Source organism: Rhinolophus sinicus, linkage group LG01 (assembly GCF_036562045.2).
Source record: "Rhinolophus sinicus isolate RSC01 linkage group LG01, ASM3656204v1, whole genome shotgun sequence".
In the NCBI taxonomy this organism is placed as follows: Eukaryota; Metazoa; Chordata; class Mammalia; order Chiroptera; family Rhinolophidae; genus Rhinolophus; species Rhinolophus sinicus.
Window position 1 is genome coordinate 4049628 of NC_133751.1, and position 16944 is coordinate 4066571.

The 16944-nt window shown below is 45.4% G+C and overlaps 1 protein-coding gene across 2 annotated transcripts in view; it reads left to right on the forward strand.

Moving 5' to 3' along the window:
* The first annotated feature begins 16100 nt into the window (after nucleotides 1-16100).
* The window catches only part of DSCAM (DS cell adhesion molecule), a 639047-nt gene continuing 638203 nt past the window's right edge, over nucleotides 16101-16944 (forward strand). Inside the window, exon 1 of one of the 2 annotated variants that reach the window (XM_019745768.2) lies at nucleotides 16101-16884. In XM_019745768.2, the coding sequence (XP_019601327.2) occupies nucleotides 16842-16884 (43 nt within the window). In that variant the 5' untranslated portion in view covers nucleotides 16101-16841. The remainder of the gene's footprint in view (nucleotides 16885-16944) is intronic. The other variant, XM_019745769.2, reaches the window with a different exon arrangement.

A 16944-nucleotide genomic window follows, 5' to 3' on the forward strand; every position in this document is an offset into this window, starting at 1 on the left:
CATAAATCAGGACTTCGTTCCCCCTTTTTATGGCTGAATAACATTTTATTATATGGACATACCATATTCTATTGATCTATTGATGTACATTTCAGTTTCCCTCTTTTTTTTGCCTATTATGGATAATGCTTTTAAAAGGTTCATGTAGTCTTTGTGTGAACATCAGTTTTCATTTCTCCTAAGCGGATACCTAGGAGTGCTGGGTCACATGGTAACTCTATGTTTAATTTTTTAAGGAACTGACAGCTATTTTCCAAAATGGCTGTATCATTTTATGTCTCCAGCAACATTAAATGAGGGTTTCAATTTCTTCAAATCCTTGTGAACATTTGTTATTGTCCTTTTATAATATTTAGTGGCATCTCGTCGAAATCTTTATTTGTATTTCCCTGATGACTAATGATGTTGAATATCTTTTCATGTGTTATTGTCCATTTGCATATCTTTGGAGGAATGTCTAATTAGATCCTCTTTGCAAATTGGGTCATTTATTTTTTAATCATTATGTCGTAAGCGTTCTTCATATATTCTGGATGCAAATCCCTTATCAGATGTATAATTTGGGAATATTCTCCCATTCTATGGGTTGTGTTCTTAATTTCTTGATGGTGTCATTTGCAGCACAAATGCTTTTAATTGTGATAAAGTCTGATTTATGCATTTTTTTCTTTTGTCACTTGTGCTTATAACGTATCTCATAAGACTTTGCCTAATGCAAGGTCACAAAGATTTACTCCTGTGTTTTCTTCTAAGAGTTTTATAGTTATAGCTCTTCCATTTAGGCCTATGATTAATTTTGAGTTAGTCTTTTGTGCATAATGTAAGAACAGGTCCAATTTCATTCTTTTGCATGTGCACATCTAATTGTCTTAGCATCATGTGTTGAAAAGATAATTCTCTCTTGAATTGTCTTAGCACCCTTGTTGAAAATCAACTTACAATAAGTGCAAGGTTTTTTTTTCTGGACTCCCAATTCTGTTTCATTGGTTTATATGTCTCTCCTTATGGCAGTACCACACTGGCTTGATAACTGAAGCTTTGTAGGAGGTCCCCTCTCAGTTTTATTGAGATGTAATTGACATACAGCATTGTGTAAGTTTAAGGTGTACAACATAATGGTTTGACATATGAATATAGTGCAAAATGATTTCCATGAACATTTCTGATGTGCCAACACAGCTCTGAGCAGAGATGACGCTTTGTATAAATATCACAAGAACCTTACAGGTTGTGTTCTGTTACCATTCCCATATTACAGATGGGAAGCAGACCTTGAGAGATGAAGTGAGTTGCTTAACGTAATTAGAGGGATGAATTCTAGCCCTTATCTGTCTGACTCTAAAGTTGAATTTGTTTTGAAGAAGTTTCTTTTGTTCACATAAAATTTGTCACATACAAGATAGATTTCTTGGGAAAATTCATTGATGAAGACCACGTCATTACCTGTCAGCACCATATTGGTGAACAATTGCTATGTTTACTTAAAAATTACCCATAGGAATGGATTTGATAATGCACTTTTCCATACTGATTTATTTGTATTCAGAGCACTTTGGTAGATAAAGAGAAAAAATAAAGCTGATTCTATCATGTTCCACTCCTTGGCACCTTCCAAATTCAGGCAGGTCATCAGGCAGTTATAACTGCTGGATTTTTCCAGTCTGAGTAACAGGCAATAGCAGAAATACGTAATTTTACTGCATCCTGCCCCCACTGGCCTGACTTGAGGCCATCCTGTGAAGTGCCCAGCCTGGGACAAAACGTTCTCTGTGAGCTGGGCCAAGCCCCATTTTTGCCTCACTTTCCTGTGTGGTGAGTTCAGATCAGGTTGCTATTATAAGCCGATGCTCATAAAAGTCTGTGAATAAGAAAAAAGAGAGCATTCAGCATTGGGAGATTTATAGTCCTCTCGTGGGACCAAGAAGGTCATTCTGAATATCTGCTTGGAGGTAAATGCACAGCTTTGCGCTTTCTCGGCAGGTTCTAAGTCCCCTCCTCTAAGACAGATCGTTGCAGTTTCTTCTAGGAAGTCTCAATGTGGAAGAAGGAAATTGGGTGAAAGAACATTTTGTATTCATCCACACTTCTTCCTCTAGTGGTTGATTATGGAAACCCCCAACCTAACAGATGGCTGGGTGTTGGGCTCTGCATTGGAGATTCTATTATTAACAAATGAAATGTGTGTGTCCTCCACGGAGAGCTCTTAGGAGGGCAGCTCTTCAGCCAGATGCTGACGCGATATCGTATTAGCTGGGACTAAGGCAGCTCGGCACACGGAGGAGAGAATTTTAGAATCAGCGACTTTCACTCTGAAGGGCAAGGATAAGAGTTAATTCTGCATTAATCTTTCACTGATTGGAAGAAGACTCTTAAGCCTTAAGGGTTACTTCCTTGGCATTTGACCGACCAAGACCCCTGTTTGAGTGGCTAGAGACAGATTAAGAAACACAAATGAAATTTTCAGAGTAGCAATGGATGGGCAATCGTTAACTGATTCATGATTCTTTGGGGTTTATTGAGCCAAATATAATGATAATACCCCTTAGGGACCCATAGTTAGCCAACCTTAACTCTCAGTGGGGACTGCACATGTGGCTTCTTGCAGTCTGGAGGGATCCCAGATACCTAAACAACTTGGAGGATGAGGGACCTGAAAAAGTGAGGAGGTACCAGCATTGCTACAATAATGAAAACGTCAGATGACTTTTGGCTTGTTACATATTTTTTTTTGTTACTTTATGCTTACAAACAGCATCAATAAATATTGAATAATTTCGGTTGCCATCGGACAAAAATACCCAGACATTGTAATACTTAAAATATATGCAAGGGAACCTACAGCCTTAAGTCATGACACTGTAAAAGGTTGAAAGGACAAGTGTCTCCCTTTCCTGGTGGTTAACGAGAGGGAGAGAGGCAAGTTATGTTTAAGGAAATGTGTGTCTTGCTCCATAATGCAAAATTACTTCCACATTTTACTTTTGAATCAACTCTACTATGAAAAGCAAAAGCTTAGTTACTTCAAGAAAAGTTCTCTGGCTCCAGATTCGTGAAGAGTGTCTAGCTCTGTACAGTATAACCGTCTGCAGTAAGGGAAATATTTCCTATCTGCACTATCAGTGTGGTAACCACTAGCTACATGTGACGGCTGAGCCCTTGAAACATGGCTAGTGCAACTGGAGGATGACATTTTTATTTGATTTTAATGAATTCACTTTTAAATGCAAACAGGCACATGTGGCTAGTGTCTGAGCTATGGATTCTGACATATTGGCCAGAGATATAGATGGTAACTTCTTACAGCTCACTGACACCTTTTTATGCTGATGACTTTTCATTGAAGAAGTACAATGAATACATAGTAAAATAAAATACAATTAATAAGAAACATCTGTTAGATAGGGCAAACTTTCCTGAAATTGTGTGTCCTTTTTCATGTCCCACTGTCGTCCCCCTCTGAGATGTAACTGTGGATAATAACGTCTCATCCCTTCCAGGAATTGTCTGTGCACTTATCAACTTGTAAATGCATACACATGTCATTACGTAAGTGGGAACATACAGTATTCGCTGTGTTTTCTACCCTACTTCTTTCACTTAAAAACATCCTGGAGCTCTTGGCACGTGGATGCTAAAGCGGCCTTGTTTTTTAACGCCTGCATAATATTCCATTACCCAGGGGCACCATTATTTATTTAACTGCCCCCCACCCCCCATAGTGGATATTTTGATTTTTTACTTCCAGTTGCTATCTTAAACATCACTTTGATGACCATCCATCCAGTCACATCTTTGCAGAAGTGTGTGTGGTTGGTATTTTCCATGGCCATAAATTGCATGAGGAGAGACCTATTGAGATAGCAGCAGGATACAAATCAGTTAGGATTTCACAAGTTGCTCTCAGAAGCAAACCAGAGTGAGTAGATTTTCCATCTGGTGGCTGTAATGTTAGCTGTAAGCACCACGGGACAAGCGTTTGCTGTCTGTTTTGTTCACCGATGTACCTCATGCACCCAGAGTCCTAGCCCAGGGCAGGGACTCAATGAATCTTTGTTCCATGAATGAGACATCCTAGTCTGGAGCATTTTCTGAGGTCTTTCATCTCCTCAGGAAAGGATCTGTGGAGATGGAACAGGGCACCTTTCTTACAGAGAGCAAAGGCTGTGCGTACCTCTGATAATCCAATATGGTTTGTTTTTTAATTGCTGCACCAGCTCCATTACTGTTCCTACAGAGTGGTAATAAACAAGTTCACATACCGCACACATATTCAGAGTTGCTCTTCACACCTTTTCTTAGTATTTGGCAAAGTCACACCCGTATGGATATTGGTATGGATAAAGCTGTTGTCGCCCCAACTGTGGACTACGCGTTCCGCTAGTTGCTCCTTTGGCCCTTCCTTGGTTCAGAGGACCCTGCCCTCCGCCCCCTCAGTGCCTACGATGTTTCTCCAAGGTGATGACCTGAGACCGTGGCAGTTTCCAACTGGACTTGGAACCTGGCCTTGTCTGTCCCAGCTTCTCCCACCCACATCTGCGTGAGCGCTGTCTGCCCTTCTTCTGTAATCACCCATTCTCCCTCCCATCGCCCTGGACCGACACCTCTGCAAGGGCTTATGCCAGGTAAGCCCTGGAAACAGGCCTCTTTTCCTTCTGTTACTGCCTCTGGGTTTTGGCTTCTGACCTCTCCTTGACCTGTGGCTCTGCCCTCTGGGGGGACCTGGGGAAGTGAACATGAGGGCGCATGTTACTTTGCTGAGGGAGTTTTATAACGAAGAAGGTAAACTGGGCTCTCTTCCAATACATTTTCTGTGCAATGGGAGCTACAGAGTGGAGCATGATTCTCACGTGCAAGGGGACTGTGGGGGGCTGGGGTGGGGCTGCGTGAGTGTGACAAGGAGGAGTGACAAACAACATGGGAAGAATGGCCCTGGAGTCTGCAGTTGTGGAGGAAAGAGGGTTCCACCTAAAAGTGCGACTAGCTTCCACCCAGGCAGGACCAGAAGGGCCGGGAGAGAAGGAGACGAGAGAAGGCTGCCTTTGAGGCTCAGCACAGGTGCTCAGCGCACGTTCCCTTGTCCATAGACCTTGTCGGGCTTCCTAGGTGATTCACTTTGCTTCATTATTGCCTTTTAATTGAATTTCAGGTGTCCTTATTAAGAACATAAAAGGGGTCAAACAACTCAGAAAAGTATTAAAAAACCTGATATCCCAGCACATGGACGACCACCAGTAGCATTTTGATTTGACGTTTGTAGTTTACGGAAATGAGCTCATGTTTTCCATGTTGTCTGTTCTAAATCAACTGCTTTCCTTTTTCTTTTAGTTATTTTCTCCATTCTTCTTCCCCTCTCCCCACCTCAGCCCAATCAGGTGTCAAATGTATACATTTGACATTTTCCACCCCTATAAGATGCCTTACACACACACACACACACACACACACACACACACACACACACACACAGAGTATCGGTTATTATTTGTTTTACAAAAATGAATTTATATACTCCTCTGTATCTTGCATTTCTCAATTAAATGTGGTGGGCGAGTTCTTAAATCACAGATTTTTAAAAAAACTTTTATTTATTTAAGTGTGTTTTTCCAGGACCCATCATCTCCAAGTCAAGTAGTTGTTTCAATCTAGTTGTGGAGGGCGCAGCTCACAGTGGCCCATGTGGGGATGGAACCAGCAACCTTGTTGTTAAGAGCACCGCGCTCTAACCAACTGAGCTGACCGGCTGCCCTGATTTATTTTTTTCTCTTTTGACTGTAATGTTCCAATGTTTGCATGCTCCAAAATCTATTTAACATCCCTCACTGATGGGTACTCAGATAATAGTCTTTCTTTTCCTTTTCCTTTCTATTTTCTCAGCAAATAATGCTGCAGTGAATAGAATTGTGTAAATAGCTTTAAGTACTACTTATTTTTCTTTTTTATCTCAATGGGATAGATTCCCAAGGGTAGGATTGCTAAGTGGAAGGGTACATGTATTTTTCCTTCTTGTTTTTTTTTTTTTTTTTACCAATACAGATTGCCAGACTCTTAAAAACAAAGCTACAGAACAGCACGTTGCCCCCAGCACTGTCTCAAAGCGCTTTCTCCCCACATCCCACCAACATGAGACTTCCCACTTCTTTGACTTTCTTTCGATTTCATGGTGAGAAGCAATATTTAAGTGTTATTTAAGTTCACATTTCTGGCCTATTGATGTGCTTGAGCGTCTTCTCAGATTTACCGGCTGTGTTTTCTTCTTCCATGAACTGCCGTATTCAAATCCTGTGCCCATTTTCCTATTGATTTGATGGTCTTTTTGTTATCTATTGGTAGGTGTTCAATCTTTTGTTGACATTAGGCCTTTATGGGTTGTACATGTGGTGAATGTGGGCCAGACCCAACTCCCATTGGTCTTCCATGCTGTTTTGCTGTATTTTGCCATTCAAAGAATGCCTGTAGTTGACTGCCTTTTACAGCTCCTGGGGTGTCTGTCATGTTTACAAGTGTATTCCTGGACCCTAGGTTAGACATACTTCTCCAGGATATTATACTATCTGAATTGATTGGTTTAAAAATAATTTAAATCATGTAAAAGTTTTTCTTGTATAGTTTATAAATTAAGCATATTTTAAGTATGTCTGAAAGGAGATCAGGTTCTGATTTTATCTCGTCTCCACTTTGTGTGACTTCTCTAAAGCCATTCAAATTTGGTTCATGTAAATCAAAGCGAAACCTCCAGATAGTTTCCTTCTCTTTTCCATCCTCTTCTGCTTCCATGTCTCTTTTCCCCCCGTCTTCTCTATGTTCCAGATCTGTCCTGTCGCTCTTACCTGCCCCCTTTCTTCTGCTTTTCCATTCTTGTCTCAAGCCATAAGGTCTCACTAACAGCAACAATACCAAAACCAGTAGGAAGAGCAGTAGTAATTACTTAGTTTACTGGGCTTTTTGCTCTCTGCATGCCAGGCACTGTTCTGGACGCTCTACCCACTTGAACTTGTCTAATTGTCACAGCAGCCATGTGCCATAGGCAGGGTAAGCAGGGTGGTATTTTGAGGTGAGAGACTGAGCCACCACCCAGGGTCACACAGCTCCATGGGGCCCTGCAAGGACCTGACCCCACAGTCTCCATCTTAATCACCCCGCTCCAGACCCACATCACGTGCCAGGAACATAAGGCTTGTTCCCCTCACCTTTCCCACTTGCTGTTTTGGTCTTCTGGTCCTCCCTATCCAGTATCTCCCAGGAATGATGGTAGCCCCTCAGGTATTTTATCAATGCTCCTTCCAGTGGTGTGAAGCCACATGAAGCCACAGAGCTGAGCTGTGGCTGGAAACATGGCTAGGGGACACCCAATGAGTGTGGGCTGCTTTGCTACTGCTGTCCTCAGAGTCACGCTGGGTCATGTCACAGGGTGCTAAAGCCTGGTGCTAAACCCAGAAGGATCCCTTCTCCACATTCAAATCTGAGGCAAGTCCTATTACGGGGTCCAAACACAGTTGCCTTGAATTCCTCACATCTCTGGGAAGATCGTGTGAACGCTAGTCTTTCAAGAGGGGACAATTTGCAACCCCTGATTTTAGACCCAGGCACATGGAGGGCACTGGCTGAAACTCAGGAATCCCTCAGGCACATTCTGTCCTGCTGTCCCCCTTCCCTCTCTCTCCTCCCAAACTCTTCCCTCCACCATCTCTCCTTCCCTTCACTCTAATCCCAGTGGGCTGCCATGATCAGCGCTCACCACACAGGCTTATGTTTCTCTTTGAAGTGTTCTCTGCTTCTAAAACGTATTTGATACCAACCCTGCCTTGACCTTCTCTTCTAATGCAAATCCCTAGACTCAGTAACTGTCTTCATTTGAAAAATAACTTGTTAGAGTGCCCATCAGCAAGCCACCTGCCCGGTGGGGAGTAAAGAAATATTTATTTTGATGAAATGTTTATGCAAGTTCGATTATTTGACATGTAAGGAGGTTGTTTTTCCTCCTGCATCTGGGTGTCCTTTCTGCTATTCCAATTCTATGTGTCTCCCGGGAAGTGCAATGGAGGAGATGTAACTGAGGGTCTGTGAGGTTTTGCCTCATGTGATGTTTCTCTTGGAAACCTCGTCTTTCTTTTTCATCACTCAGCAGATATTCACCGAGCAGTTACTACATGCTAAGTCCTGTTGTAGGTGCGCTGAATGCAATAGTGAAGAGAAAGACAAAGTCTCAGCTTTCTCAGAAGTGAATGAGCCAATTGATGAATACATGCATTTATAAATAAATATGGGAAAAATAAGTTCAGAGGATAAATATTGACAGGGTAGAAATGCTACTGGTGTGGGGGTTGGAGAAGCGAAGGCATTTGAGTGACGGAAGCAGGGTGAGAGCCATGGTGGAATCTGAGTGAAAGTATTTAATGTAGAAGGTGGGATTGTCCTGGTTGTGTTCGAGGAAAATTGAGGAAGCCAGTGCCGAGTGGGCAGGTGGAGACATAGCAAATCTACCCCAGAGGGTGGCGGTGGTGGTGGAGAGCGTAGGGCCCATGGTAAGGACGTTGGGTTTTATGCTATGAAAGATCAGAAGGCAATGGAGAGTTTTGAAAAGGACTTCTTGTGATCTGGTGTGTGTGTGTGTGTGTGTGCGTGCGCACGTGTGTGTGTGTGTGTGTGTGAAAAGATCATGCTGGCTGCTTTATGGAGAATAGACTGTGGGCGTGAGGGTAGAAACAGAGAGAAAGATTAAAGGCCTCTGAGAAATGATGGTGTTCTTGTTTTTGGTCAGTGGTTCTTCTGTCCACACAGGCATCCCAGATGGAACCCTGTGAGTCATCTTGGTGTCTTATCTCTCACCATTTCCTGTCTATCTCTCATCACTTCCTGCCCATCTGGCACCATTTCTTGCCCATCTCTCACTTCTTCCTCCCTGTCTTCCTCACCACTTCCTCCCTATCTCTTACCAGTTCTTCCCTATCGCTCACCATTTCTGCTGACCTCTCTATCACCACTTCCTGCCTATCTCTTCCCTGTTTAGAGAAGATGAGACCTTACCAGACCTGTGAGTTTTGTGCTTGGATTCAGGCCAAGCTCTGCCCTTAACTGGCTGGGTGCTACTGTGTAAGTTTCTAGGCCTTTTCCGAGTTGAGGTTTCCTTGTCTGAAGAGTGGGAATGACAGTAATAGCACTTATCTCACAGACAAGAATTGAATTTGGTAAGCTGTGTACCATTCTTGGCGTGGAACTGGACATACTAATGCTGAATAAAAGTCGGTGATGAGCTAAAGAAGTGCCACATTGACATTGACAGCAATCGTCACCACTCTTAGTAGTATTTGTAAGTTCTGATCATCTCACCTTTCAAATGTCTTCTAATATTATAAGATACAAGTGTCTTCATCCCAGAGCCATGGCTTTTATCAGGTTTTAATCAGTTTCCATCGGGACTGAGGCTAATTTTCTAATGGCCTCCCTGTGTCTTTCTCAACCCCTCCAGTCTATTCTCTGCAGTGTCCTCATCAGGGAATGTTTCCAAAACGTAAATATGATTGTGTCACTTCCTGCTTACCATATACCTGTGCTTTCTTCTTGCCGTCAGGATAAAGTCCAAACACCTCCTTGTACTGGTCCTTCCACGCTCATCTCATCTCCTGCTCTGGGTGCACATGCACGGACACACACACACACACACACACACACACACCAATAGTGGAGTTTCACGTGCCACTTCTTGATTATAATTCTAATCTCATGAAATTATCATACTTAGTATCTGAATCCCCCACTAAATTGTGGGATTAGTAGGGACTGGTGTCTTAGTCATTTTTCCTTTACATACACTGGAGTGCGTAAAGTGCACTACTGTTAAGTATACAGCTTGATGAATTTTCATATGTGTATGTATCCTGGTAGCCTCCACCCACATCCAGACAGAGAACATTTCAAGCAGCCCAGAGGCTTCGCAGGACCCTTCCCAGTCCACACCTATTTATCTTTAAGCTCTCAGGAATTATTGCCGTGACTTGTAGGTAGCAGGCATGCTCTGAATATTTGTGGAAGGTCTCCATCAGTTCACTGGAGGAAGAAATGAATGGGCCACTGCTGACACTCTTGACCATCTGTGCCCTTTGCAGTTCTGAGACCAGAGGTGTAATAGTGCCTGATTTCAATTTAATCAGAGCACTGCAGCCAGAATGAGTCTTTGTCAAGTAATAAATTTACTCAAAATGTTTCTACAGGTCCATTGTAGACAGTAATGATTCCACGCAATGGTTCTCTGTGTAATCTTTATCAAAGCCAATGCCCATATCTCATTTGATCATCTCAACAATCCTTTATATAAGAAGAGCAGGTATGATGATTTCGTTTCCCAGGGAAGAACCTGAGACTCCAGGATAAAGTCTGAACGCCTTCTCTGGGCATATGCACCAAAAATGGGCCTCTGGTACATATGGTGCAAGTAAGGTGGGCAAGACCCAGGGGTCCTCAGCCAAGTCCTTGGTCCTGTCTCAGGAAACCCTTTTCATGCCGCTTGCCTTTTGATTTCAGGCATCTTGGGTCCTGTTATGGGTTGAATTGTGTCTCCCCCAAACAATATATTGCAACCTTAACCCCCAGTATCTCAAGATGTGGCCATATTTAGAAGTAAGGTCATTGCCAGTTGGAGAGTCCCTCATTGCATATGACTGCTGTTCTTTTTTTAAAAAATTAATGAACTTTATTTTTAGAGCAGTTTTAGGTTTACGGTAAAAGTGGAAAGTACAGTTTCCACATGTCCCCTTCCCCGTACACACAGCCTCCCCCACCATCAACATCCCACATCAGTGTGGTTCATTTGTTACAACCAACGAACCAACATTGACACATTATCAACCAAAGTCCCTCATTTACATTAGGGTTCACTTTTGGTGGTGTATATTCTACGGGCTTTGACAAATGGAATCTTTATTTTTAATAAACATATTCAAATAAATGTGATGCAGTAGATTTGAGGACCACGCTTGAAGCAACACTGCTCTAGGTCATTGATAATCAGATTAAAACTAGATTCTTGTTTTTTTTTTTTATTAAATTTATTGGGGTGACAATTGTTAGTAAAATTACATAGATTTCAGATGTACAATTCTGTATTCCATCATCTATAAATCCCATTGTGTGTTCATCACCCAGAGTCAGTTCTCCTTCCATCACCATATATTCAATCCCCCTTACCCTCATCTCCCACCCCCCACCCCCCGCCCCCGTTACCCTCTGGCAACCACTAAACTATTGTCTGTGTCTATGAGTTTCTGTTTCTCATTTGTTTGTCTTGTTCTTTTGTTGTTTTTGGTTTATATACCACATATCAGTGAAATCACATGGTTCTCTGCTTTTTCTGTCTGACTTGTTTCGCTCAGCATTACTCTCTCAAGATCCATCCATGTTGTCACAAATGTTCCTATATCATCTTTTCTTACCGCCGAATAGTATTCCATTGTGTATATATACCACAACTTCTTTATCCATTCATCTATCGAAGGACATTTTGGTTGTTTCCATGTCTTGGCCACCATAAACAAAGCTGCAATGAACATTGGAGCACACGTGTCTTTATCTCTAAATGTTTTCAGATTTTTTGGGTAGATACCCAGAAGAGGGATTGCTGGGTCATATGGCAATTCTATTCGTAATTCTTTGAGAAACCTCCACACTGCCTTCCATAGCGGCTGCACCAGTCTGCATTCCCACCAACAGTGTATGAGGGTTCCTTTTTCTCCATAGCCTCTCCAACATTTGTTATTATTTGTCTTGTTGATGATAGCCATTCTGACTGGGGTGAGGTGATATCTCATTGTGGTTTTGATTTGCATTTCTCTGATGATTAGTGATGTTGAGCATTTTTTCATATGTCTATTTGCCATTTGTATGTCCTCTTTAAAACTAGATTCTAATGTAATGACACTGAGGCCGACAACCATAGCCAGACCAGTACTATTACTTCAGAGCTCCTTTTCAAAAGTAGCCTTCAATGCATAAATGGTCTCCACTCCAAAAGTTCACATCTAGATTGGAACTCACATCATGTACTTCTCATAGAAAGAGTTGGTGTACACACAATGTAGTGCTTGGACCTGCCTTCCAAAGCTTATTTCACTCATAATGTTACAGGAATAAGGTTATTTTAACAATCACATTTTAAAAGGAGGCAATAGAAATGCAAACTCAGAAGTCAATAGGCAAAAATATTTTTTAAAACAATTTTGAGGACTGGATTTTTTCCCCCCTTCTTCTGCCTCCCGAACCCACCCCACCCCCACTCCAGTTCAAGCCGTTGTTTCTCAGTCGAGTTGTGTAGGACACAGCTAGTCGGTCGCCAGTCCTTGGTCGGCAGCTCATGGCAGCCCACGGCAGCCCGCAGCAGCCCACAGCAGCCCAGCTCCAGGGAGAGCCCTTGTTCACAATCTTAGCCATAGAGAACGCAGCTCACTGGCCCATGTGGGAATTGAACTGATGACCTTGGCGTTAGGAGCATGGTGCTGCAACCATGCTGTTCTTATAAGAAGAGAAAAGACACAGAGACACACAGAGGGAGAAGGCCATGCAGTGACAGAGACTGGGTGATGCATCTCTAAGCTAAGGAACGCCAAGGACTGCCGACCACTACCTGGGAGAGGCATGGAAGGACTCTCCCCTACAGTTGCAGAAGGATAGCCCTCCCGACAGCTTGACTTTGGTCCTCCAGTACTGTAAGACAGCAAATTTCTATGGTTTTAAGTCATCTATTTTGTAGGGCTCATTTTGGCAGCCTGAGGCACTAACACAGTTCTACTTGGGCAACAATTTATCCTCTGGGTCAGAATTAACTACACGTGTCATAAGGGAGCGTGCCTTCCCCCTGTGGCCACTGCTGATCTTTGCACCTGAAACGCCTCCTCACTTATCCCCATCCACGTGCAGCCCTCACCCCGCCTTTAGAGCACAGTTCCAATGCCACCCCTTCAGGATGCTCTTCTTGGTTCTCCAACGCAAACGGAGGAGTAACAGACAATGTAACTGTTGAGGCCGTTCACCAAATGTGCATGGTTTCTTATTTAGTATCATTCAAGTGGACAGAGAAGTAGCCTCTTTGACAGACCGTCTCTCTTCTGCTGGGAAGTCTGACTGTAGAGCAATAGGAAGACAGGGTAGCTGGGGGGTGTGTGTGTGTCAATTCCATATGGAATGCTTCCAGGTCAAAAGTTCATCTTCAGGAGGCCAGGTATTACATCAATTAGGGACAAAGAATGAATTATATTGTCGGAGGAAGTCATCAAGAGGATGTGACAGCCAGCTGACCCTGGAGCTGTAAGGGGCAATTGGAGGTTCCTCCCCTGAGCCCCTCCACCTGCCGTTCCTGTGCTAGGAACCTCTTCAAGGAGAAACCTTGGGAGAGTAAGGTGTTGTTGAGACCATCTGGATGGTATACATTACTGAACCCCATTAAGGCCTCTATATAAACTCTTAAGATTCTGGTGGGCAGGTGTGGCCACCCACGACAAACCTCATAAGGTACATTCCCTTGCTTATTAAAACCAACACCTACCAATCTGGAATGGCCTGCAGATTTCCCCCTGGGAACTCCTGAGGAGGTTCTGAACCAACGCACATTAAACCTAAAGGTATTTGATAAAGTCGGCTATTCCTGATGTTTGCTTGATGCCCCCTTTCCTTGGTTCAGTTTTGTGCATTGAAGGCTCAGCTCAATTGCCATTTCCTCCGAAAGGTTTCTCCGAGGGTGAGTGTGAAGTGCTCTTTCTCTTCTAAATGTCCACAGCCCTTTATGAGCAAGTGTCTCAGAGCAGGCGTTACTTGCTCCCCTGCATTTGAGACCTGCATTCCATCCCACCCATATTTACGGAGCAGTTCCCCTGGGCCAGGCCTTGGGAACAGCTTCTTGAACAGGAGAGATGCAATGTCTGATCATGGAGCTGACAGTTTCATGGGGTATGTTTTTAGACTGAAGTAGGTTCTAAAAATATTTGTGCAAAGAGAGTGAGAGTTTGTTGCTCTGTTAGGCCCATTCTAGATAATTAACGGAGTCAGTCTGTGGCAGATGCATTAGACCACCACCCAGGATTGGCTTCCTGGGGGCAGGGCCGGCACATTTGCACTGGAACCCCTCCCCGTCCAAGGGCCTGCACTTGGGGTTAAATGCTCTGTAGTTGCCATCTTGAAATTTTTGTTAATTTTTAAAATTAATTTTATTCCTGTGTTTACGACTCGGGCACCATCCTGCCTTCTGCCATTTCCGGGAGCGGTTTTTGGCTGCCTTCTCCTTCACTCCATGGTGTCCTAGGCCTTGACCAGCCTGTGTCCCCCATCTTGCAATCACTGCTGCTTGCCAATAGGGTAGCGCCTGGGTCATGTTGGAGGAGACGGCCTCAGTTCTGCTGTCACCCTCAGCCTCCCTGGTGGGGGCCGGGTTGCAACTGTCTCTGCCCCAGGCCACACCTGTCATGGCATATTCCAGAACCGACTTGCGCGGGAGAGCCTCTCCCACCTCTGGCCCAGGTACAATGCTTCCCAGCACAGAGACTATGTCCTTTGGAGATCTCCCATGCGCTGCAGCTGGGGCAGTGGCCTGCGAGAAAGGGAGGCTGCCTGCCCGCCTCAGCCCAGGCGGGAGCACAGCGCATTGGTGCAGCAGTGGGTGGGCGATGTGGGCCACGGGTGCCATCTGAGTCACGTGCATTCACTGTGCCCAAGGGAGCATGGCATTAAATAGCAAATAAAAACACCCTGACAGGCGGAGTGAGACAGAAAAAAGGGCACACGTTCTCTATTTTAAAGTACCTTTAATGGCACTTTGATTAAAAAAGAAGCCCGTCCATTTTCATCTTGTGCTAGACCCTGCAATTATGTCACGGGCCTTGCTCCCAAACACAGTGATAACCGCAGCCATCACTTAGGTCAGTGACCACGTGCTGGGACTGTGCCATCAGTCTTCACAACCATGAGGGTTGGAGACCTTGATGATTTCCATTCTGTGCATAAGGATAATGAGGCACAGGAACCGTGCACGGTCCCCACGTCGGGTCAGTGGCCAAGCTGTGCTCTGACCCTGGCTGCACCTGACCCTACGGCTTGACTGCCTAACTGTTAAGGCTGAGTGGAGCTTTGCAGGTGGCTGGTGTGCCGTTATGGATTTGTGAACTGAATGAGTGGGTGGGGAGCTGGGTGCAGGAGCAGAAAACACCCCACTACCTGCCTTCTGGGATAGCATTTAGGAAAGACCAGCGTGTGAGTGCCCTGCGCAAACAAAGCCAGAGGACACTGGGGTGTGTGATAGGGCAGGGCTGCGGGGCTGTGCTGAGGTCCTGAGTGGGCAGCAGCACGTGACCACCTGCAGCTGCAGAGTGATGGTGAGCTCGCAGCATCACAGGCTCGGCTGGCCCTTCCTTGTACACAAGGCCTGGCCATCTTGTGCCCAAGTCGGGTAAAGCACCATTTTGTTTCTGCCTCACCATCTGCTTTTCCTGTTATTTGTGAACCGTTCTAGGTATCCATAATTCCCCTTTTGTATCTGGAGGGGCACATGGGGCCCGGGCAGAAGACACCCAGTGCCCAGGAAGCCCACTCATTTCCTGTGAGACTGCCCCCCCCAGTCTTTATGCCCTGCCTGTGAGGATCCTAAATTGGGGTGCATTCCAGCCCTGTTGGTCATTATTTGGCGAAGTGATAGAATATGGATGCATAAGCTTTTTAGAGCTCTCATTTAAATATTATTATGACTTCAAGAACCTTACAGAATATTCAGGAAATGTTATCATACTGGCTTTTCACAGCAATGTGGCAGGGGTTGTATGTTTGGAGTTACTCAAATTATCAGCAATTTCAATAATTTTTTGCACCATTCAGAGAGCAAAATTAGAGTTGCCCATGTTTGTAGTCTACAGCGTATTTGAGATAATTAAAAATTAGCTCCCGAAACCACAGAGATCTTTATAGGAGTAGCGAAGATTTGGAAACGTCATTCCCTCCAGGCAAATGAACTGGACTTTTATGACAGTAAATACGAAATCTGAATCCAGCTGCACATTTTATTAAAACTGCCATCCTTTATTTCATGGTCACCTCTGCTTAGCTGACAACCTTCCGGAATAGTCACCCCTGGCCATATCTTATGTGCACCCGCAAGAAAATCACTAAAAATAATGGACTGTTGAAATGATTATTTAAGCCTCCAGGAAATGCATTCTGATGACTGTGCGTGACTGTGGTGGCTGCTCTCTCGCCGTCCTGCCTCCAGTTCGCCTCCACTTCTCCGCTGCTGCTTTAAGACTGCAGAGCGCCCCGGCGGCCAGAGGCAGGGGAGGGGTCCCCGCTCGCCTCCGCTCGGCTGCTCGCTCCTCGCCCGCCCGCCCGCCTCCCAGGCAGGGAAGGTGAGCGACGGATCACTGTGACTCGGGCCGCAGGAGAGGAAAGATGCGCCTGCCCGCCCGCCTGCTGCCTGGATGTGGAGGCTGAGGGCCGGCGCACGCGAGGCCGCTTGCTGCGCAGTCGGGGCGCCGGGCGCCCGGGATGAGCTCACGCCCGCGTCGGCGGCTCTGTGCACCTGCCGACCTGCCGGCGGCCCCCTGAGCTGACGGCGCACCTGGGCTGCAGCCCGGCGGGCCCGCTCTGGCCGCAGCGTTGGGCGCGGCGCCCGGGAGCAGGTGTGCAGGAGCGCAGCGCGCGGTGAGCGCAGCCCTTGCCCCGGAGCCCGGCCGCGCCGCGTGCCCGGGCGGCTCGGCAGCAGCGGCGGCGGCGGGCGGGCGGCGGCCCCCGGGCAGGTGGCGAGTGAGCGGAGCCGGGCGGAGCGCGGGGGGCGAGGCCGGCGCGTCGCTCGCGGGAGGCCGGTGAGCAGCAGGGGCATGTGGATACTGGCCCTCTCCTTGTTCCAGAGCTTCGCGAATGGTGAGCCTTTGGGTTTGTGGTGAATTTTATTTCTTGTATTGACCGGCGTGCGGGGGCACT